Below are 24,232 nucleotides of genomic sequence, written 5' to 3' on the forward strand. Positions count from 1 at the left end.
AGCATGACGTTGATAGCATGACGAGAATGGTATGACTATGACTGCGTGACGATGACCGTATCACGAATAGGATAATGAAGTTAGAATGGCGATGATTGAACAACCCGGACGGCATCAAGATGGCGGTGTGGCAATAAATGCACAACTGTATGACAACAATGGCATGATGATGATGGCATGACAACAATCAGATAACCAAGATGGAATGATGACGATGCAGTGACCACGAGCACACAGTTAGTGGCCCAAGCTGTATTAGACAACTTTGGCCATTAGGTCAGACTAGAAGGCGTGATGACGACAGCATGATGAGTCAGATCCAGGAGCTGTAATGACGATGATGGAAAGACCATAACGGCATCATGAACACATACCTAGTGGGCCAAGCAGGTAGACAACTTTAGCGACTGTGTGCATACTACGGTTTTTTAGAGTGCAGCTTTTAGGTGCCTGTTCCTGCGGCGAGTGTCCGTGTCATCCCTTGTAACTGAGCGACCGAGCATGGCGAAGGATGAAAGCGAATGCGGAGTGCAGTAGGAGATGAAAGACAGCGATAGCGACGAGTGTGCAAGGAGGAAAGCGGAGGAGGAGGGTAATGCGAAAGCGTGAAAAGAAAAGCATAGTGCCGTGCAAGACGGGCTTTGCGGTGACGACCACTACGAGATGGCGCCAGAGTAACGAGGCGTCGTCTGTTCACCGATGGCACGGGGCGAGTACGTCCGATGATACCATAATGGAAACAAAGCGCTGCATGAGCAGATGTCTGTCTGTAGTGGATGCTCTAAACTTTGCCCAAGGGTCACCCATGTGCTGCCTCTCACAATCTCCCAATTAGCGAGAAAAAAGAATTATGAAGTTTTATGTGCCAAAACCATGATCTGATTATGAGGCATGCCGTAGAGGGGGATCCGGATTAATTTTGATCACCTGGGGTTGTTGCTGGGCAAGTTGGCTGAGATCTAATGAATGCATTGTTGCGCCAAAAGGAAAATAAAGACAGGAGGGCACAGGTTGAGTGCTGAACTTCAACTGATTTTATTGTTACAGCAGAGCAAGGAGAATCAATAAATGCACATGGGTACATCAGTGTTGTCTAGAGCAGTTAAAGTGACGTTTTTGACAGCTGCACCTTGTTGTCAAACAGAAAACAGACATATCACTAATACAACTCGTGCCTCTCTCTTTTATGTGATATGCCTCCAAAAGTTCTCTTGCTAACGTATCACCACTCTTGCCAAGTATCTTAATCTCACGCAGTAGCAGCTGGCATCTTCCTGCCAAGCAAACCATGCAATGCGCAGGTAAATTTCTGTAGACGTAGTTGATTTGTTTTACTCAGCAGGAACAGGAAATTTGTTTTACTCAACAGGAAATGTGTGCCTCTGTTAGGGATTGCATTGACTGCAACGGCCGAGTAGATTTTCAGAATCTAGTGGGCACATCCATTGACAATGTTATGGTATTATTGGAATTTTATTTAGTCTACTTTTATTTCTTGTTCTTTTAACGACGTATTGTATGTTCAACGGCAAGGAATGTGCACTGGTTCCTGCTTCGCTCCTGTGCTGTGTCACATTTTCTTGGCATCAATTGACCACGACCTGCACAGTTCCTTTGACAATAGGTTCTACCTTAAGGCATTTAGATATGTCCATGATTTTTTCATTCTTTTAAAATGTGACCATGATTTTACCATTTACCAATGCATTAATACAGTCTTACGCATTCTTAAGCTACGTGGGAAGGGCATGGCACTCGTCAGTTTTTAGATCTGTCTTTAGTTTTTAACACAAACGACGTCTGTTGACAGTATAGCCCACATGCCCAGAAGTTGCTGCCATACAATTCGGAACACTCAAAGCTAGTTAAAAGAGTAATAGCCACTCTGCCTTGAATATGCTCTCCTGAAGTCATGCCCTCACGCAATGCAGGCTAGTTTTGACAAACAATTGGCGAGGCTACACACAGTTGGTTACCCGAACTCAGTTGTAGGGGCGGTGTCAGAAACATTGCTCCAGAAGGTGAAGGGAAAAAAGTGTATGCCTAGCCCTGACCAAAAAGGATGCAAACACACAGCGGAGCCATACGTCCACAAACTTTCCCACAACTTGAAGAAAGTCACTACTAGGTTTGGTGTGCCAGTTGTTTTCCCGGCGCCATGCAAGTTGGCTGGACTATGTCTGCGCATAAGCCGCGTTGACAAAAAGTCAGGATGCCAGAAAAACCATACGAGACCATACACGAAATGTGCCATGGTTAATATATATGAGATACCGCTGAAATGTGGGAGGTCCTACGTGGGACAAACGGGAAGATGTGCCAAAGACCGGGCTCGGGAGTATGAATTGTCTATAATTAACAAAGGCAATGCGCATTTACCTGCGCATCGCATAGTTTGCTTGGCAGGAAGATGCCAGCCACTACTGTGTGAGATTAGGATACTTGGCAGGAGTGATGATACTTAGCAAGAGAACTTTTGGAAGCATATTTATTTTATTTATTTATTTATGCAATACTGTCAATCCCGTCAGGGATCGTAACAGAAAGGGCATTCAAAAAAGTACACTGACATACAAACATGACAATGATAAACGGTTCAGAAATGCACATTATTACATTGAATAAGCTTATACATCGGCAGGAGTAAAAAAAATATACAATGAGGTTCATGCTGCAAGATTTGGGTTGGACAGATAAATGTGCCACAACATGCAAAACAAAGGTAGTAACAAAGTGATACTGACAATAAACAAAATAATTACTGAGATGTAAGTAGATCGTTTTCAACAAGCGTCATAAAGGCAGTTAGTGATGAACTATTAACAGAGCTCACATTCAAAGCGTTCCAATCACGCATAGTCTGCGGAAAGAATGAATACCTGAAAGTGTCAGTACGGAATGCAAACTCGTTTAGTGTGTGTGAGGGGTTACAACGTGTTTTCCTCGTTTCAGATTTTATGTATCGTGAGGTATCCAGATTTAATTGATTGTTTATGAGTTGGTAAATGGTTTTAAGGCACGCTAGTTTTGCTGTTTTGAAGGGTTAGCATCCCCGCTTGTTTGAGTAGTTCTGTCGGTGAGTCTGATAGCCTATGTTTGTTAAAAATGTATCCGAGTGCCTTTCTCTGAACACCTATAGGTTTTTAATCAGCTTGTTAGTGAAAGGAAACCAAACGACATTTGCACACTCTAGTACCGGTCTGACAAATGTTTTATATGCTAGTAGCTTTATATGAGATGGTGCTAGCCTGAGGCGTCTATTATTGAAAAATAACTGTTTTAATGTGGTTGCTGTGACTTCGTTAACGTGAGCATCACATCTGAGGTCAGAGGTTAGTAACATTTCTAAGTATTTGTATTCGCAGACCAAAGCAAGAGGCATGTGTACTGAAATAGTGATCTATGTTTCTTCCTGGTTACAGATAATAGAACAGATTTGTTAACGTTAATAGTCATCTGCCAATCTTCACACCATTTGGTTACTGCTGCTATGGCATTATTTAAAGCTATATGGTCGATGACAGAGCTAATTTCCTGATATAGTATGCAGTCATCGGCAAAAAGTCTAATGTTGTTAAACATGCTAGCAGGAAGGTCGTTTATAAAAATTAGGAATAAGACTGGGGCTAAGATGCCTCCTTGTGGTTCAGCTGATGTGACATCAGCTGTTACGGATTTCTCGTTAATTTCGACAAACTGAGTACGGTTAGCGAGGTAATCAGTAATCCAGTCTAAAATTGGGTCAGTTCCTAAAGATAGTTCAAGCTTCCTAATAAGTTTTGGGTGTGACACACGGTTGAAGGCACTCGAAAAGTCTAAGAAAATGAGGTCAACTTGTTACGTCAGCACGAGTTCAATTAGTCGAGCAACGGTAGAAAGTCCCTTACAAAAGCCATGCTGGAAAGGTGTTAGAAGTTGGTTATCTTCTAGATAGGCTGTTATGTGCTTTAAGATGATGTGCTCAAGTAGCTTGCATATTGTGCTGGTTAGTGATATTGGTCTAAAGTTTGAGGGATATGATTTGCTGCCTGATTTATGTATTGATATTATTTTAGCTGTTTTCCATTCTTTAGGAAGGGTGCAGGATGACAGGGATTTGTTAAAGAGTATTGCTAAAAACTTCGCAATCCACTCGGCATATCTGCGCAGAAATGTGTTAGAAATGTTATCAGGCCCCGGTGCTTTTTAAGTGTCTAAATTTAGTAGAAGGTTTAAATCTCCAGCTTCGCTCACAGTAAGGGGCCCTAGTTTCTTGCCGATGCAGGGGCTGTTGTGAGGTGCATTTCTATCGTCTGTAGTGAAAATGGAACAAAAGTAGTTATTTAGTGTGGTTGCAGTATTTCGGTTTTCCTTCGAGGACGGAAGACTTTCATTATGTACTTTAGGATTTAAGTAATGCCAGAACTTTTGGGGAGAATGTTTTAGGAAATTTGTTAGCATACTTGAAAAATAGGAAGCTTTGGCAATTTTTATTTTAGATTTTATATCGTTAATGGCTAACGTTAATTTTTCAGCTGTTCCTTTTGATGGGTGGCGTTGTGTTTTTTTCAGTCATCAGACCTTCTGCTTGGCACGAATTACAGTTCAAGTAATCCATGGACTACTCTTTCACATTATTTCAGTCTCAGTAGGAACAAAATTAGTAATGCAATACAATAGAATTATTTTAAACCTACGCCATAGGGCTTCCATATCGGTATTAGTGTCATCTGAGAGTTGACGGAACAATGATAGCTCTTCAGATAATGTGTCAAGTATGCTAGTGTCATCAGCTCGACTATAGTCAGGATATCTGATTGTTGATTGGGAAGAGGGCGTAGTGTAATGAAATGGGACAGAACACATTATTAGTTTGTGGCCAGACAGGCCTTCTAGTATTTCTACGTTCGCTTCATGATAAGGGAAATGCTTGCTCAGGAACACTAAATCTAAAATGTTAGAGCTAGTTCCTTGTACACGGGTAGGTTCTGTTACGATCTGCGTGAGGTTAAAAGAAAGCATTATATTGAAAACAAATTCTGCGCAAGGTGAATGTTGCAGTGTACTCCAGTCAATGTCAAGAAGATTGAAGTCCCCTAGCAGTATTAGTCTGGTGCCCTTAACATGACGTTGCATGTAAGTGCACAATGATTGAAATATGTCTGAATCAGAACAAGGACTGAGATAAACGCATCCAACAATGATAGCGTTACTAGAAAAACAGAGTTTGCAAAAAATCGCTTCCACCCCCTCAACTTCAGGCATAGTAATGAAAGGGACTTCATCTTTTATTAACAAAGCCATGCCCCCCCCCCACGTGTTGGCCGGTCCTTACGAACTATAGCATAGTTATCACTTAAAAGAGAGAGGCACGAGTTGTATTAGCGATACATCTGTTTTTCTGTTTGACAACAAGATGCAGCGAATAAAAATGTCACTGTAATCGCTCTAGGCAACGCTGATGTATGCATGATGCACATTTATTGAATCTCCTTGCTCTGCTGTAACAATAAAATTAGTTGAAGTTCAGTGCTGGATCTATGGCTTCTTACTTGCCCTCCTAAGCCTTTATTTCCCTTTTGGCACAACAATGTATTCATTGCACCTAAATCTTGATTAACGAGGCAGTTACGCCACAATTCACTCCGTTTGCAATGTGCCGCATGAGACAGATTGTCCATGCCACCGAATATATAGCAAAATGAAAACGCATACAACGTGCTTCACGTAACTTGAGCCAAACGTTAAATCTATGCAAATGCCACATAGCTGGACCGAACCAAGGTAATGTTGTTTTCCGTCACTTGGATATATTCAGATTTATTTTTGCGTTCTGCCTAATTAGATAAAAGTGTAAATGAGAAAATTGTAGAGTAACATGAAAAACTCCCTATACAGCTTTATGCTGCTCAATATGTGCTACATCAAACTGTATTTCCAAGCATGAAACAACCCTGCGAATCTGAGCAAAATTGCCATGCAACTGGCCGCTAGAGGCACTTGGGGTGTATTCGCGAGCTTCTTTCACGCTTGGAAAAACACTTTTATGTAGCACGTATTAGCAACAGAATGCTGTATCTAAAGCTTCTCCTGTTGCTCTAAAATTTTCTCATTGACACCTTTTATCTAATTATAATTGAGAAGTTCATTAATTTATTAAGGCTAATTATAATATCTTTAAGCAATGGCAAACAATATTGCCTTGATTATTTCCAGCTACGTAGCACTTGCATATTTTTAATGTTTGGCTCAAGTAAAGTGAAGCACCCTGTGTGCAGCTGCGCTCAAATTTCGCATTGGGGAGTATCGTAATCGTTGCTGTATACTTTTCTTCATTGAACAGCGGCATATAGACCCTTCGCATGCGCGATGTGGTAGCAGTCCGTTCGTGACCTCTGAGAACTTCCGATCAGCCATTCTCGACAGTCCAGTTAGACAAGAAAAAAAAAAAAAAGAATGTATTTTGTCGCATCGTATACTGTAGGCACATATTCTTGATGTTTTCAGACATAAAAAATGTGTGCCGTGCATCAAGCTCATGTAGGGGCTTTTTTTATTGCACCTAACAATAGAACTCACTTGTGAAACACTTTGACTCTGGAGCAAAACTGGTGCCAGCTGGAGGGTCCTATAAATTTGGAGGCTATTCTAACTTGTGTTGTTCTGGAGGGTTAAACTGGAAGTCTTCTAGGAACTCTGTAAGCATAAAAAGGGTCTATACCCAGTCAACCAAGTTGATGTGAAAGAAGTTCGTTGAAGAGTGGCACACAAGTATTCGTGGCATAGCTCCCTAAAGCATGTGGCAGCTCTAAGAGAGATCTGTGTGGGGTGGATACAATACCGCCCACTGGAAAATTTTAATGGTTTTCTTTTTTACTGAAGGAGTCGGGACAAACAAAGACATAAATAAATATAAGAAGTGCACGAATTATCCTCAGCATGTTAATCGCATTAAAATGTTCTACGTAAAAGCAGCCTTTTACCTAATTTGTAGTGTTGCCACATAAGTTATCGGATGCTGGGTTCTTCTGGTTCATGAGTCTTTTTTTTTGTGGTCCCCTAAGAAACCAGATCATGTCAAATCGAGTCTGCCAATGCCTTTGAGCCACCTCAGTCGCTACAAGAACTCTGCACCTTTCTGGGATTATGCTCTTACTTTTGACGTTTTGTACCCAGATTAGTGAACACTGTGTAACCATTGACAAGTCTCTTGCGAAAAGACACCCCATTTGAATGAACACCTGAATGTGAAGTGGCATTTTCTCCTCTCAAGTTTTTGCTGACATCACAGCATAAAATTCATCACTTTGATTCATCTATTCCTACCGAAGTGCACACTGAAGCAAAAGGAATAGGCATCGGAACAGCCCTAGTTCAATGCCACAGTAACGAACAGTACTTCGCTGCCTATGCAAGTCATTTTTCAAGCACGGCTGAAAGCAATTAAACCGTGATGGAACGAGAATGGCTGGCCACTGTATCTGGTGTTCAGAAGCTGCTGTTTGGTGTTCTGTGTTCACTGCCACCTCTATGGATGTCCACTTACAATTGTCCCCAACCATCGCTCCTTATGTTGGCTGATTATCTTCTGTGACCCGTCTGGCCACTTTGCATGTTGGTAGTTATGGCTCCAAGAATATTACTTTATTGTTTCCTACAAGTGTGGACGACGTCATGCCGATGCTGAATGATGTGGACACCTTCGATGCCTGCTTTACTGCTGTCTCCCTCACGTTTCCTGATGTCGCTGTGTTCCAGAGAGAACAGTGAAATGACTTATGTTTGAACCCCCTGTTCACCTGAGCCTGCACTTAAGGCCAGTAGTTGCTTTTGTCTCTGCGATGGACTGTTATGCAAGGCAATATACTGTAGGAGGATCGACATTTGGGCGAGTTAGTACTGGTTGAACATCTTGAAGGGGCAGCACAATATGATGAAGACAGAAGCTCTGTCCTGTGTGTTCCTGCCTTCTGTCTTCGTCATATTGTGCTGCCCCTTCGAGATGTGCAAGATAAATTACTCAGCAAGTGGCACGCAATATTTACTGATTGCTCCCGAAAGCTTGCTGTGTGATGTTCTTTGTGCCATGCATGTTGATCCAATGTCAGGCCATACCAGGATTCATTTGCACATTGCTTGAATACAGGAGCGCTATTACTGGCACAATACTACTAAACAACACGAACCCAGCTGCAACCAGTGCCAGCGTCATAAGTGACCCACAAGTGCTCCGTACAGCCTTCTCCACCCTGTAATATTTCCTGTACACCTTTCGGGCAAGGTGTAATCAACCTGCTAGGACCGTTTCCCCAGTCATCGAACAACTACCGCTAGGTCATCATCTGTATCAACCACCTCACTAGATAAGCGGAAAACACAGCTGTGCCCTCCTCCACAGCTGCTTTGCTTGCATTGCTGCCTTTTTGTTACGCTTTGTAGCTCATTGTCATGGTCCACCTCACGTAATCATCAATGATTGTGGTCACCAATTTATTGGCAAGGCTGTTCAAGAATTTATTTGGCTCTACACTTCGCAGTTCCGCCATTCAACATCGTACCATCCACAGACAAATGGCCTTGTGGAACGTACAAACTGCACCCTGATTGACATGCTGCCTATGTATGTGGTACCCAATCACAAGAACTGGGATAATGTCTTACTGTTTATCCCCTATGCCTACAATATGGTCAAGCACGAAACCACAGAATATACCCCTTTCTACCTGCTCTACACCTGATTGCTGTGCAGCTCCCTCGATACCACCCTCCAATCTGCGGTCACTGGCCTTGCAAGATCGTTCCAAAGAGCGGTATGACTGCCACCATGAGCCAGTTTCATCTGAAAAAGGTAACTTGGTGTGGCTATGGATTTGGCCCAGTATATTGGTCCCTTCACGGTTACTGACCCAGTCAGTGATTTAACATTGATGGTCATATGTGTCATGTCGCAAGGACACCGCTCTAGCAATACTACTCAGCTTGTGCATATTATGCGCCTGAAATTACTTCACTCCGTCACTCAGCCCTGACACAGCTGATAAGTTTCGTCTGCAAAGTTGGGTATGTAATGCCATGGTTGTAGCGAGATGATAAGAAAAGATACTAGATCTGAATGAAATATCAAGGTGGCGGCGAGACGAAGAGGACGACAAATTTTGGGCGCTGAGTGCGGAACCCAGTGACTGCTTTTCTGGGCACTTATTCTCATTAGATCATTTGTAATCAAACGCGCCTCCTCCACAACGGTATCAATGGGGTTCTACTGTATTGGGTGAAGACAATGAAATAATGGGTCAGTGGAAAGCCCTACTGTGTTGAGTTGTCGTTTTACATTAAAATCAACTAAGATTTTACACAATTTATTAAAGTCTATCAGTGCAGCAAAAAAAAAAAAACATCATCTCCACACAGCAAAGTACAAGCTTTATAATGATGTACACAAGCACTACTTCATTAGAAATTCTAAAGCAACACCTACTGTCACTGTTGTACACAATATTGAAACAATACTCATGGCATAAAACAATTATTTTAGTACATCATACACTGTAGTACAAAGTACGCTGAAGCAGCCATTCTAAACTATCTATGTATCCATTTCAAAGGAACTGGAGACGGTTGACAAAACACTGGGCACACATGAGATGGAATGACTGTATGGTGTCCAAGATTTCAGCATGCCCAAAACCTGACTATGACTTCTTAATGTCTTTCACAACCTGCACATTTTGCACCTAATGCAGGTACTGAAACAAAAATTTTCACTGCATTTTCATTCTTAATAAAGTGCATTCATTCATTCTATGATCGCAAATCGAACCATAAAATGCAAGTGAGGGGCAAATGTTATTACGTTATTGTGTTTACAGTTTTTAAAGTTATCGCTCTTGATCTTGTATTTGCTAATATTGTATTAATGTTCCATACTGCTGCATTGTGTGAATATTCCCTTTATTGTACTGATGCCTGTTTTTTGCTTCCTAATTCCTTACGAATATGCTAACATATTTCCCCCCTTACACAATGCCTTCTCGAAGGCCTGTACGGTTATTCGTATAAAAAAAAAAAAAAAAAACCTAAACAATTAATTTGGAAGATACTCTTTTTCAAATTTCTGGGTGCTTCAAACTGTCAAAACTACCGTAGAGCTGCCAACCTTGAAATTTCAAATAGGCTAAAGTCAAAGTGAAAAATTACTAAAATTTGGTGAAAAGCAAAAAAATTATTGTATTGCTCAAGATGTTGAGTTTTCGCAGACTTTGTTCCGCAGAGAAGCTGTGAACAGGCACACTGCTCTACAGTCGCAACAAGTATTATCTTCGCCAGAAATGCAAATTTTCATGAAGTTTATTTTTAATTATGCATGTATAACAGCAGCCAAATTTTGGTTACCATTATCACCGGTTCTATCATTAGGTCCGTATAATTGAGAGAAATTGAAAAATCGGTTGGCATTTGTACTTGCATTCTACTGAAATTAGTTTAGCCCTAAACTAGACCCCCCTAAAACAATCCCGAAATTATGGATTTCAGTACGATCGTGAACAAGCAATAAAAGTTTGACATATTACAGTGAAATCGTGGAAGTTGGCAGGTATGCTAAAGCAGATACTACATGGGTGAAGTTAGAAAATGCGTAAGTATAGAGCAGTTGTGAAGTGTGCTAAATTGCCTGCTGCGAAGAATGCAAGGTGTAAAAGGCCTCCTTAAGGCTGCATTAATAGACAGATTTAGCATAGTGTTTCGACTGTTTATGCAGACACACACAAAACAACTATGACCTCGCTATGAAGTCCTCAGTGAGACCTTTAGGAGAGCACTCCACATGGCAAACAGATAGAGAATTCCAAATACTCTAGCATGTTCTGGTCTTTTGTAAACCTGTCGTCATCAGAACACAGAGCTTATTTCATAACGACGACAAAATGTCGCCAATGTATAATGATACTCTAAAGAGAGAGGAGACTAAGCGAAAGCCAATTTTACCATTCTTATTTTGCTGTCACTATAAAGAGCAAGTAACATAGCCAAATTCGGAGCGAGGTAGACAGCTCCGGCACTACCATTCTGATATGCTGGACATTCAAAGACCATAATGCAAAATCCAAAAGTTGCACGCATATGTAACCTGCAAATTTTTCACTGTGTTCGGCAATGCGCATTTTGAACCTGCTATACTAAAACTGTCTAATAAGCAAGCTGCAATAACCATGAGTAGCCTGCAAACTCACCTCATTTATGCATGCAGCTCCTGGTGTCAGCAAGGGAATGATGCCGCTAGTGGCAGCAGTGAGATCGGTGAGGTCATACCGAGCCAAGACACCTGGAAAGAGCACAGACACAGAAAAATTTGTTTGTGGACAACAAATAGGCATACAGAAGCAGTTTAAATTGGTCAAGTAACCTTTCCGCACTCTATGTTCATTCATTGAGGCCAAAGCTCACTCTCTTGAATTGCATGCTGAAATGTAACCATGATGTGAGAGACTCCAAAGTATGCTTTTTTGTACAGTTTAAGCTCAACAGAACAAACACAGATATAGTTAAACCTCGATATAACAAATTTAAATACTACAATGAAGCATTTAACCTTTTATAACTTCTTGTCCACAGAACAGCGTGTATTTAGAACTTCAATATAACGAAGTGTGCTTATACAGAATTTCAATACAATGAAATTTCACTGCCACATTGAAGGAATACCAAGACAATAAACGGGTACTTCTGCGAATGCAGATGCACTACGAATTGTGCTACAGTGACGACCATCAATCCGTCCACTAACTCGGATACCTATGGGTACTAGACCTATACCTAGAAGTGTTAGTCAGCACCACTCAGAGCCATGGTAGGTGGATGTGGAACACCTTTTACGCCTAGTGGCATCACATACCATGCAAACTTGAGAGAAAGTAACATGCACAGTGTGAAGGTTGTGGGTTCGGACCCCCCCCATAGTGACAAGCTTTCTTTTCATCCACTTTCATTACCTATTTTCTTCATTATTTTCTAAATTTCAATTGCAGCCATGGCTAATTACCCCTAAGCTTTCCTTGGATTCATTGCCTATGAGCTTCTGGTCATGATAAAAAAATAACACCTCACCGTGGTTGCTCAGTGACTATGGTGTTGGGTTGCTAAGCATGATGTTGCGGGATCAAATCCTGGCCACGGCGGCCGCATTTCGATGGGGGTGAAATGCAAAAACACCCATGTGCTATTGGTCTTGATGAAAAAATAATGACAGTACTTTAACAAGTGATTTCTTTTTTTCTGCCACGTCGCTCCGCATACCGTAATGTCCGTAATGCAGTGCACGTTGATCATGCAGCTGCTGCAGGCACCGGCACCGTAGGCACCACATGCCATAAATAGCATCCGGATGCAAACAAAGTGTTCGATGCAAAAGAGCTTATTTTAATTTTTCCTCGCGATTGTCACAAGTCACTCGCACTGCAGAATGATTTTTAATATACCGATTGCAACGCAAAGCCTAAACGCCCATGTCGTGCTGCATGCAGCAGTGTCCCTTGCACACATCAAAATGCTTATCGCTCGTATTTATTCTGGATGAGGTAGAAACCGATGCAGTGCCGTAGTGAACCAGCCTGTATCAAAACTGCGCCATGCCGATGCACCTGAACAAATTGTGTGAAGGCACCCTGTGTTTCCGTTACAATGTGCTGTGAAAATGCCCAATGTCATCATCCACCGGCAACAAGTGTTGACGAGGCAGACGCCGTGAAATTTCAAAGTGGCTCTCAGCTTGTAGAACTTTTAAGACGGTTTTAGCTTAAAAGTTACAAACCACCCTCGCTAGTACAAGGGTGCAGCGAGGAGGGGAGGGCACACCAGGCACGTGCAGAAGCCAGTTTGAGAAGTAATGCTCAAACTTGTCGGAGGTGACTGTACATGTTCTGATACAGTCGACTCTCGTTATAACAGGCCCTGATAATCTATCAAAAATTATCCGTTTTATCGGAAATCTGTAATATCCGAAACGCCTCACTTCTAAAACTTTGGTCGCAACATGTAACAACATTACTGCAAGGAGTGAGTGACGAACGTCCAAAGTAAAAAACAAGCAAGAAAAGTCGCAGTTTCGCCCGAAAGGTGAAGCATCGATAGTGATAGAAAATTAGTAGACAGCTATGCGAAGTAAGGATACTGGTTTTAGCGACCGTATGAAGTTTTAAACATTCACTTAGTAACAAAATTAACAAGCACCAGGTAACATGTGCGTAGTTAAACATGAACACATCTCGCTCGATGACCGTGGAAAGTCGCTGTCAAAACATTGGAGTGGGGAAGCGCGGCAGCAACAGCGAACGAATTGACCTACGTGCTGTCACTCGCTTCAACGTGAACTAAACGTCGAAAGCACAGCGCATACAAAGCTACCGGCACTGGGTGCACTTTGTCTACATCACAGATCGCTTTCAAGATACGGCGCCCGGGTAGCCACGCCGTTAACTGGAGCCACCGGAGAAGAAGCCTCCCACCCTCAGCTCCCACCCCATGCCTCATGAGCAAAAGGCGGCGTACTTCCGTCCCGCTTTCCTTCTTCCCTCGCGTGCACGATATTGAGCCACGATCGTCGGCTGACCCTCACATGTCAGTTGCCTGCCAGTCGTCGACACGGCAAAAGTCCATTTTATACACCTGATTTTGACAAAAATTGCCGCTAATTTCATGCGCTGCAGTCAATAGTCCGTTGTAATGTGGTCTGTTAAAAGCGAACTTTGTAAAATAGGCCGACCAAACTAAGGTTGAAATAGGCTCTGTTATATCTGAAAGTCTGTTGTAGGCGGGTCCGTTGTAATGAGCATAGCCTGTATCTGCTGCAGCTGTGCGTTTTGCCCAGGAAAAATTGTAGTCTCTTCTCATTTTTAAGCAATTGGGTACAAATCACTGTTGAAAGACCATGTACCTTGGGTTAAGGCATGCAATCAAGAAAGGTTCACCTGAGAGGCCCTGGATGAGCCAGAGGGCTTCCCTGCGCAGGTGCAGATAAGGCGCCTCCAGGAGGTGGCCCAGTGCACCCACCATCCCGGGCGTGGCAGCCACTTCCCCAGCCAGGTCACCCCACCGGCTGCTCCAGTTGGCAAGGCATGCCAGCAGGGATGTCAGGGCCTGCAATAAAAACAGCAATGAATTAAAATTAAAATTCAATTACATTTTGGGGTTTTACGCGCGAAAATCATGATCTGATTATGGGGAACACCGTAGTGGGAGGACTCCATATTAATTTTGACCATCGCAGGTTCTTCAACGAGAACTTAAATTGAAGTATACAAGCATTTTTGTATTTCGTCCCTATTAAAATGTGTCTGCCAAGACTAGGATCGAGCCCATGACTTCTAGCTCAGCAGTGAAGTACTGTAGCCACTGGGCTACTGCGATGAGAAAACATGGGAGGTAGTTTCCTCTGGACAGTTCTTTCAAAAAAGAAAAAAAGAAGAAAAGAAAGGGACAAAAGGAAGCAGTGAGCATGAATTAAAATTTATTGCCTAGAAAGAAACAACTTGGCTCTCAGGTCTTGTTAGGAAGGGAATTCAGAATGCTGCCAAAGGTGCATTGCACATTCCATAATCCCAAAGGGACACCAAAATGCAGCAGGGTTGGGATAACGTAAGGATTTTGTTTAGATTCTATTCCTTTTCGTGTTTTCTCAGTGGTCCAGGTAGTGCCACGGATACGTTTATCACAGGGATCAGGCAATTAGGAGTGGCAGATGATAAGTGAGGAATAGAATCGAGCAAAAGGAACCACGCTTTCACACTGGTCCAAATGTCCAACGGCAGTGAAGAACGTATTTGTTCCTCACACGCATGTGTGGATTTGCTGACCTAGATGCTGTTGGTGGATGGCGTGGACTTGGAAAACCTGAATTCTTGGGTTTTACGTGCCAAAACCCCAATTTGATTATGAGGCATGCCCTAGCGGGGGACTCCAGATTAATTCTGACCACCAGTGCTGAGCTGGCCTAGCATTGGCGGAATAGGTGCAACATATTTGATGACCAGACAATGCTGATGGCAGTGCGACCTGACCTATGTGGCTCCGCTGCCTGGCAATGAGGATATGTTTGCAGCTAATGTGTTTCTTTAGGATGGTTGGTGGTGACATTGCAAGTATGGACAGAGGGAGTAGACAGTGACAGCGCAAAGAACAAGACAGGACAGTTCGCTGTCCCGTTCCTTGCTCTGCCTTTGTCTGTTCACGCTGTCTGTATTTGAGAAGATGTGTACGGGTCTAGTTTTTCGTGCTTCCCTAGCTGTAGCCATGCCACAATTTCCCTCACAATAGCAGGCCATGTGTGAGCCCTGCAGACAGTACGTGGGTCCTGTGAAGTTTCGCTGCAGTAAAAGGCTTTGGTACAGGAGACAGGATGTAAAAACATACTATTTCTTCTCTGGCTTACTTCATACTTCTCTGGCTCATCGAGTCTCTACTCATGGTAAGACTGATCCTTTCAGTATGGTCAAGCCTTTATGTGGAGAACATGGGTATAATAAATTATCAGATATGACGAAGCATAAAATATTTATCCCCGATATCAGCACGTAACAAATACTATATGATTATATTGAATATGAGATATAACCATGCTATCTTCACGTCAGTTGCAGCTTTGTTATGCCAAGGTTTGACTATTCCAGAACACTAATCTAGCAGATAAGCTCAACTTTCCTCTTTAGTGTCCCTTTAATTGTTTTTCCTGTGCAAGAAGAGAGCCAAGTATGAAACACAAATACCATGAAGTCTGCCGCTTCACAACAATGTCATGAGCTCTTCAGTTAAAGAACGAAACCTCAAGGAGAAACCTCCCTCCTTTCTTATTCTGCTGGGAAGTAATCTTTTTCCAATGTGCATGACTGTGGTAATAAAGAAGCACCAAGTGCTTTGAATGACATTAGAATGCAAAATAGATGACATTTCTGGCGTGATATTCACTAGCTGCTGCTGGCTATAACTACCTATAACTGTCTATAACCATCAACTACCAACTATTGTCTATTAATAAAGTTGAACTCCATAAACATTGTTCAAACTTGTCAACCACTGCAAATTTACCAAGAAACAATCAATTTGCATGACGTGACACAGTGAATATTAGCATGTTCCAGGGACACATATCAACTGAAGCTATCAGTATATAGGATATCTTGCTACGTGTAATCAATAAATAATATTTAACTGTACTGCCCATCTGTGCTATATCAAGAGGGACCTATTTATTGTGTTTAATACCATCAATGTCTAGGTGTCTCTTATTGCTTGTTCAGACTTGCTCACATGTTTCTTGCTCGTGTTACTTGATGCACATGTTGTAAGAAGCCAACGCACACTGACACCAAGGACAACATAGGGGAAATTACTTGTGCTTAATAAATGAAATAAAGAAACAATGAATTAATGGAAATGAAAGTGGACGAAAAAGCACCTAGCCGCAGGTGGGGACCGACCCCACAACCTATGCATTTCGCGTGCGATGCTCTACCAATTGAGCTACCGTGGCGCCGTTTCCCCATCCACTTTCTTCGGTATTTATGTTTCCTAGTAAAACCTTGGAAGTGTTAGCCAGTGCCACCACTCATAGACCTTGGTGGTGGATGTGGAACATCCTTTCTGCCATAGGCATCACGAGAACGTGATCTTTTTGGGTGAAGGCAACCGGTCAATAAGCCCACACATTCTACCTGAAGGCATCAATGTCGTTGGATTCGAGACCCTTGTTATGTAAAACGAGAAGAAAAGGGGTTAACCGAAGGGCCTGATTTTTATTAGTCATATCGTAAGAAGCCAACAAACACTGACACCAAGGACAACATAGGGAAAATTACTTGTGCTTAATAAATGCAATAAAGAAATGATAAATTAATGGGAATGAAAGTGGACGAAAAAACAACTTGCCGCAGGTGGGGAACGATCCCACAACCAAGGTTGTGGGATCAAATGCTACATGCTAACACATGTGTGCACAATGCTTTTGCCAGCAACAGAAGCCGGAACACTGCTCTATCTCTAGCAGAACCAACTGAGTGTTACACTGCGTCCACTCGGCTTCGTTGATTTTCAAGCAAGATGCACTGTGCATCTCTAAAGACCTACTAATCCTCCACGCGTGGGCCGCGCCTGCATAGTTGATTCGAGGACAGCATGGCAGCGGCGGCACCAATGGTGCGAATGTGCCTCCAGTGTCTGTATACGAATTGCTGCCACAATAAGGCATAAGGCGCTAAAGCTGTTCACACTTTTGGCATCCTTTAAAAGACTCAGAGTGAATACAGCGTATGGCTTTCTCTTGCAGAGACAAATGCTACTTACAGTGACATTTTCTTGAGGTGCAGAGCTGTACTGAACCATCCTGCTAGCTACTATGTGGCACAGCCTTGCTGTGCAGTCCATGCTTTCAATTTGAGCACTGTCACTGAAAAGGAAAAAAAACATACATACATAGTAAACTGAAAGGAAGGTAGGAAGACTTCAGAAACAATATCAGCAGCACTGCACATCAAACCTTGAGGAAAATGAGGGGAGCACAGAAATTTGTTGCAGAAAATGCTGTTTTGGTGTGCCATCATTATCCCTAAAGCACTTGCTAGCTTTTTTCCAATATCCTCAAGAGATTTACAGCATATAACGGTAAAAACTACAGAGGAATTAGCAATTAATAGAAGCCGAATTTCTAGGCACTAAAATATGTGCACTTTAAGGGCAAAATATAGGTGCGGAAGCTGCATTTTAGGCAAAACTAGGTACTATAACTATTGTTTAAAAAAGAAAAAAAGAAGAGGGAGACTTCAAGCGCAAACGCATGTGGCTTATTTACCTGGGACCGAAAGATTACAGAGTACTGGCAGCATCTGTATAGAAACATGTCACAGGCCATGTCATACAGTGATGACAATGTGAAGGCATAACCTAAGCACGCTTAGGTTGGCAGTCCATTGGTGCATTTCCTACAATTGTATGTATATGGCACAAATATGAGGAGCAAGCATTTTAAGCTTAATAGCAAGGCACAATAGCAATGGAAACATAAAAGAGAGGCTTTAAAAAGTCAAAGCAGTCTAAGAGTAACAAGGAAATATTTATGTAGCGGAAACAAATAACTAAGCTATGGTGCTACCCAAAAAAAAAAAGGCAATTCAAAAGAAAATATGTCACAAATAGCAACTATGCACAGTAAAATTCTTGCATAATGAATACCAGTTCAATATGATTTCTGTGACACAGATGTAATGATCGATATGTTGGATTTCTCACTTGCTATGGATGTAAAATGCGATCCACCCAAGCTGAGCGATGAAGTCGGGCTTTGCCGAGTCCTGGTCAAACAGTGGGAGCAGGTGTTTGAGCAGGCCCCGGGTGACCACATCTCTGAAACAAAGAAGCTTCATTGAATTATAGAAACCCAAGTTGTCCACTTGTCCACAAGATTGTAGATGTAAGAGGAATGTCACATTATTTTTATATTAAAGTTCATATTCTTTCTATGGAACTTAACACGCGTTTATTCTAATTTCTGGGCTGCTTGCTTGGTGGCTTCTTTTCAACAGGTGTGTTCATCTCAGGCAAACTACCCATTGAAGCTTATCAAAAGGCAGAAGACTCACAACGGGCGATAGCAGACGCTCTTTCTTTCTGTACTTTATCTGTGCATAAACACCATTGCAGCAGAGGAGCAAAGCAATGTGTTGCTGTAATTGTACAGTCTGCCATAAAAGAATACAGGTCATAAGATTTGAAAGCTGCGTTCCCGCAAAGCTTGGGCACAGCCTCGAATTCAATGTTTCAATATAAGAACATACATCAAATTACATTATTGTTTTATTAAAGAAAGCTTGAACTGTGATCCCCCCACTCCCAACCCACACACACACACACACACACACACACACACACACACACACACACACACACACACACACACACACACACACGCACGCATGCACGCACGCACGCACGCACGCACGCACACACACACAAACACACGCACAATAAAGTCATCACAACAGTGGAGTAGATTGTACTTCAAGCAACTAGGTGAACGTAAAGAGTTCAGAAAAAGTTTAAAAAAAAGAGAAATCCTTCACAGATGTGTGCCACTTTAACAATTGAGATATCAAAGACAGCGAAGCTGTATATAAGTGTTTACTCGCATCCTTGCAGAGTACTAGGTGTCTGTTAACTGGCTGTGTTCGAGCACGTTGTGGCTGGTCTTAGTGACGGCTCCCATGCAGACTACATTGCAGCAACACGTCAGCTTTCACTATGCATCCTGCATCGTAGCCATCACAAAAAACAGCCAGCCATGGCCGCACTCAAGTGCATCAGCAATGCTGTGTTGCAGCACCAACCCTACCAATATAGCAGCTTTCATTAACACTGCCAAACAAACTCCAAGCTAACTTCCAACATGGAGCTGGGAAAACGCGATGTGAGATACAAAAATAAGAGATTACTGGATAAAAAAGCCATGGAAATAAGTTATCTATTCAAGTGAGGTGACTTCAAAGTAACATTTATTTTATAATCTTGATAATTGTGCTGCAAAGGAATAGTTTGGGACTCTGGCGGTTCAATTAACATTTGATATTGCCCATACCATTGCACGCCGGCATTCACACAGCTCAAAAACGGATGATCCCTTAATGCCTTCGCTGTAAAATGAACCTTGCAGCCTTGGTCATTATCACCTTTGCAACTTCCCTTCCGCTGAATCTTAATTTGCCTTCACAGCAAGCACGAGTGTGCAGCCATGAAGCTTCATTGAAAGAGGTAAATTGGATGTAATATATGTGTCACCACTTTGTGCAACAGCATCTTGGATCTTTAAGTCACACGCATGAGAATGCAGAAAATTAATTTGCAGATTTTCACAGAAAGTTGACAGCAGTGCAACTTGGGCTTGCTGGTAATGCATCTCATCATTCTAAGATAGAGAGAAAGAGACGTCTATGCATTGTCAATCTTTATAAGTACACACATATTTTATATATATATATATATAGATATATATATATATATATATATTGTCACGAGAGGAAAAGCCAGTCAGTCAGTTCTAAGCGAATGGCCGTTTACAGTTTGTTTTTGCAGCAGCTACCACGCACACTTCTTCTTCCTCGACTTCTAGCGTAACTAGTGCAGGCCATTACCCCTCCCTCCAAAAAAAAATAAATAAATAAAAAATAAAGTTGGGGAGATGTTAAATGCCTCAAGGAGAAAATAAAAGAAGTGAGAAAGACAACGGACGTGACGACAAGGCCCGCATCACAAAGTTTGTGGATGAGAGTCAGCGCGAATGGTAGGGCTTCATCCTGGTAACGTGAACAATGTCAGAGAAACGTGGTCTACGGGAGTGGTGCGAAGTGTCGGCTGGAATAACTTCGTAGTTGACAGGACTTAGACGACGCAAAACTATGTAGGGGCCAAAGTATCGGCGCAATAATTTTTCTGACCGGCCTCGTTGACGTATAGGGGTCCACACCCATACGAGATCTCCCGGGTTGTATGTGACGTCTCGATGGCATATGTTGTATCGACGAGCATCTTAACTTTGTCGGGATAGAATTCGTTGCCGCGCAAGGTGCCGCGCTGCTTCAGCATGCTGAAAAAAGGCGTCTGTATCTGATGCGGTAGGTTGAGACGAAGTTGGTAGGAGCATCACGTCGAGCATAGTGGTGACGTCGCGTCCGTAGACCAGACGAAAAGGAGGAAACCCGGTGGTTTCTTGTAGGGCAGTGTTGTACGCGAATGTCACATACGGGAGCAGTTCGTCCCAATTTTTATGATCCGTGGCAACATACATGGAAAGCATATCCGCAATCGTTTTGTTGAGACGCTCAGTTAAACCGTTAGTCTGCGGGTGATACGCAGTTGCCGTACGGTGCGTTGTTCCGCTCAGCTGCAGAATATCTCGGACCAACTGGGCAGTGAAGGCCGTACCACGGTCTGTGATGACGACAGCGGGAGCACCATATCGAAGGACGATATTTTTGATAAAGAAGTTAGCAACATCTGAAGCAGTAGCTCGCTGAACGGCTTGTGTTTCGCAGTATCGAGTGAGGTAATCGGTGGCGACAACGATCCAGCGGTTATCAGCCGAAGACTTGGGAAATGGGCCGAGTAAATCCATGCCGACTTGTTCAAAAGGTGAACAAGGAGGTCGGACAGGCTGAAGCAGACCGCTGGTTTCAGTGGTGGAACTTTGCGACGCTGGCAATCTGGACAACTTCTGACGTACTGCTTCACGGTTTTTGTGAGTTTTCGCCAATAGTACTTCTGCTTGATCCTCGCGAGAGTACGCGTGAAACCAAGATGCCCGGACGTTGGTTCGTCGTGGCATGCACGTAGAACGTCGTCGCGGAGAGTAGCAGGATCAACGAGCAGGAAAACGGTTGCCGTAGGGTGAAAGTTCCGCTTGTATAGGATGTCACCACGTAGGCAGAAAGAGGACAAGTGACGCGCGAACTGCCATGGGGGTTGTGGGCGGCTTCCTTCAAGGTATTCAGTCAAGAGCTGGAGCTCGGAATCTTGGCGTTGCTGTTGAGCAAGGTTTACAGACGGAAGAGTACAAAGAAAACCAGAATCGTCGTCAGTATCTAGTGGTGCGGGTTTGACGGGGGCGCGGGAGAGAAAGTCGGCGTCAGTGTGTTTCTGGCCAGACTTATAGACGATGGTCACATCAAATCCCTGCAACCGAAGGCTCCATCTTGCAAGACGGCCTGAAGGATCGTTGAGATTCGCCAGCCAGCAGAGAGAGTGGTGGTCGCTGACGACACGGAAGGGGCGTCCGTACAGGTATGGGCGGAATTTCTGGATAGCCCATATGACTGCCAGACATTCTTTTTCAGTTGCTGAGTAGTTTTTTTCAGCAGCAGACAAGGTTCGGCTGGCATACACAATAACGCGCTCAACACCAGATTGAAACTGTACGAGTGCCGCTCCGAGACCAACGTTACTAGCATCAGTATGCACTTCTGTGTCAGCCTCGGCGTCAAAGTCACCAAGGATCAGTGGTGTCTGTGGACGTCGCTGAAGGTCGTGGAAGGCATCGGATTGTGCCGGGCCCCAAACAAATGTGACGTCGTTCTTGATGAGTCGTTGCAAAGGTTCGGCAATTTCACAAAAATTGGGTACAAAACGGCAGTAATACGCACAAAGCCCTAAAGATCGGCGAACATCGTGTTTTGTCTTCGATATCGGGAACAGAGCAACTGCCATGGCTTTGTCGGGGTCAGGGCGCACACCGGTGCTGCTGACAATATGACCTAGAAATTTGAGCTCCTCGTAGTCAAAGTGACATTTTTAGGGCTTCAGGGAGAGGCCGGCAGTGCGGCTAGCTTTGAAGAACCGCCTCAAGCCACTGGATGTGTTGTTCAAACGTGGTGGAAAAAACAACTACATCGTCTAAGTAGACTAAACACGAGTTCCACTTGAGGTCAGATAAAACTGTGTCCATCATGCGTTGAAATGTGGCCGGAGCGGAACACAATCCAAAAGGGAGGACCTTAAATTGATAGAGACCGTCGGGTGTTATAAACGCCGTTTTTTCCTGGTCCCGTTCGTCAATTTCAATTTGCCAGTACCCACTACGCAGATCCATTGAAGAAAAGTAACGGGCATGTCACAGGCGATCCAAGGAGTCGTCAATTCGAGGAAGTGGGTAAACGTCTTTTTTCGTGATCTTGTTCAGTTTGCGATAATCGACACAGAATCGTAGTGAACCATTTTTCTTTTTAACTAATACAACAGGTGAAGCCCAAGGATTTGTCGATGGTTGAATGACATCATCGTCGAGCATTTGTTTAACGAGATGACGAGTAGCATCCTGTTCTCTCTGCGACAAACGATAAGCGTGTTGGCAAACAGGATGGACGGTTGGTTCAGCAATGATTCTGTGTTTGATTAAAGGAGTCTGTTTGACCTTCGACGTGGTGGCGAAACAGTCGCTAAATGACGATAGCAGAGTGAGGAGCCTCTCCTTCTCGTTTTGGTCTAGCTGTGGGTTGACGTTGATGTGACTGGTCAAGTCCACATCGCTGGGCTCCGGAATCGAGATTGTCATTACCGAAGCACAGGCGTTGGACTCGGTCACCGTTTCAAAGTAGGCCATGGTGGTATGCCTCGCAAAGTGCTTGTATTCGCCACTGAAGTTGGTAACTAGAATCGTGGTTTGCCTATGTTGGAGCTCTACGTGACCTCGTGCGACGCCGACTTCGCGATCCAGCAATATGGTGAGGTTAACTTCGGCGATGCCTATTCCTAGTTGGTCTTGGGGGCATTCAACGAGGACGAAGATGCTACTTCGAGGCGGTAACGTCACGCAGTCATCAATCACGCGTAAAGCCGCGCGGTGATGTTCATCCTCCACACTCGAATCCGAAGAAACATAGTTAGAAAAAGTCACGAACAAGTCACGAAGGTTAATGATCACCCCCTATTCCTGGAGAAAATCCATGCCCAGTATAACTAGCCGAGAACACTTGGGCAGCACAAGGAAAGACGCTACGAAAGTCGAAGTAGAAATTGCAAGTCTGGCAGTGCATCGTCTAATGGGTGACATGAGGTGTCCTCCGGCCGTAATCAGATGTGGGCTGTCCCACGCTGTCAGCACCTTGCGTAGCTGAGTGGCCAGTGAGGCACTCATAACCGAGTAGTCAGCTCCCGTATCGACAAGTGCAGTTACCGGATAACCGTTGATGGAAGCAGTAATAGCAGCAGAAGTTCTTTTTGCAGTTTCGAATGAAGGCGTCAGCGGTACGTTGCGAGGGGATGGCGTCGGGGGAGGATATTTGACGGTTCGCATGACAGCGGCCTCACCCCCGGAGGTCGCCGTTTTCAGTTTCCCGGCGCGGGCTTATACCATTGACTCCAGCGGAATCAAAGTCGGGTCGAGCACGGTTTGGTGACGCGTACCGACGAGGTGAAGGCGACCGTGACTGTCTTCGCTGTGGGGCAGGAGGAAGCCGGTTACTTTCTAAGTATTGCTCGATTTCGTGCGGGCGTTCGCCATAGTGCGGGCAACGGGCGTCCGGATGGTATCCCCACAGACCAATCCGTCGGTACTGGCCGTCGCGATACATGTGACCAGCCTCCCCGCAGTGATAGCACAATGGACTATTGTCGGGGGCGTGCCATACTGTAGATTTGCGCGGACCAGGATGAAAGGGTGCTTGCGGATTCGTGCGGTGGATCAGACTTGGGGAGCGTCGAGAAATCCCAGCAGGCGGCTGCGAAA

At 43.7% G+C, this 24,232-nt stretch overlaps 1 protein-coding gene across 2 annotated transcripts in view; it reads right to left on the minus strand.

The window, feature by feature from the left end:
* LOC126525144 (uncharacterized) overlaps nt 1-24,232 on the minus strand; it is a 76,302-nt gene that overhangs the window by 15,310 nt on the left and 36,760 nt on the right. For both annotated transcript variants that reach the window (XM_050173197.3, XM_055067562.2), the window contains exons 7-10: nt 18,253-18,366; nt 17,311-17,413; nt 13,944-14,112; nt 11,211-11,302 (exon numbers count right to left, since the gene is read on the minus strand). In XM_050173197.3, the coding sequence (XP_050029154.2) occupies nt 11,211-11,302; nt 13,944-14,112; nt 17,311-17,413; nt 18,253-18,366 (478 nt within the window). The remainder of the gene's footprint in view (nt 1-11,210; nt 11,303-13,943; nt 14,113-17,310; nt 17,414-18,252; nt 18,367-24,232) is intronic.

Source organism: Dermacentor andersoni, chromosome 3, assembly GCF_023375885.2.
Source record: "Dermacentor andersoni chromosome 3, qqDerAnde1_hic_scaffold, whole genome shotgun sequence".
Classification (NCBI taxonomy): Eukaryota; Metazoa; Arthropoda; class Arachnida; order Ixodida; family Ixodidae; genus Dermacentor; species Dermacentor andersoni.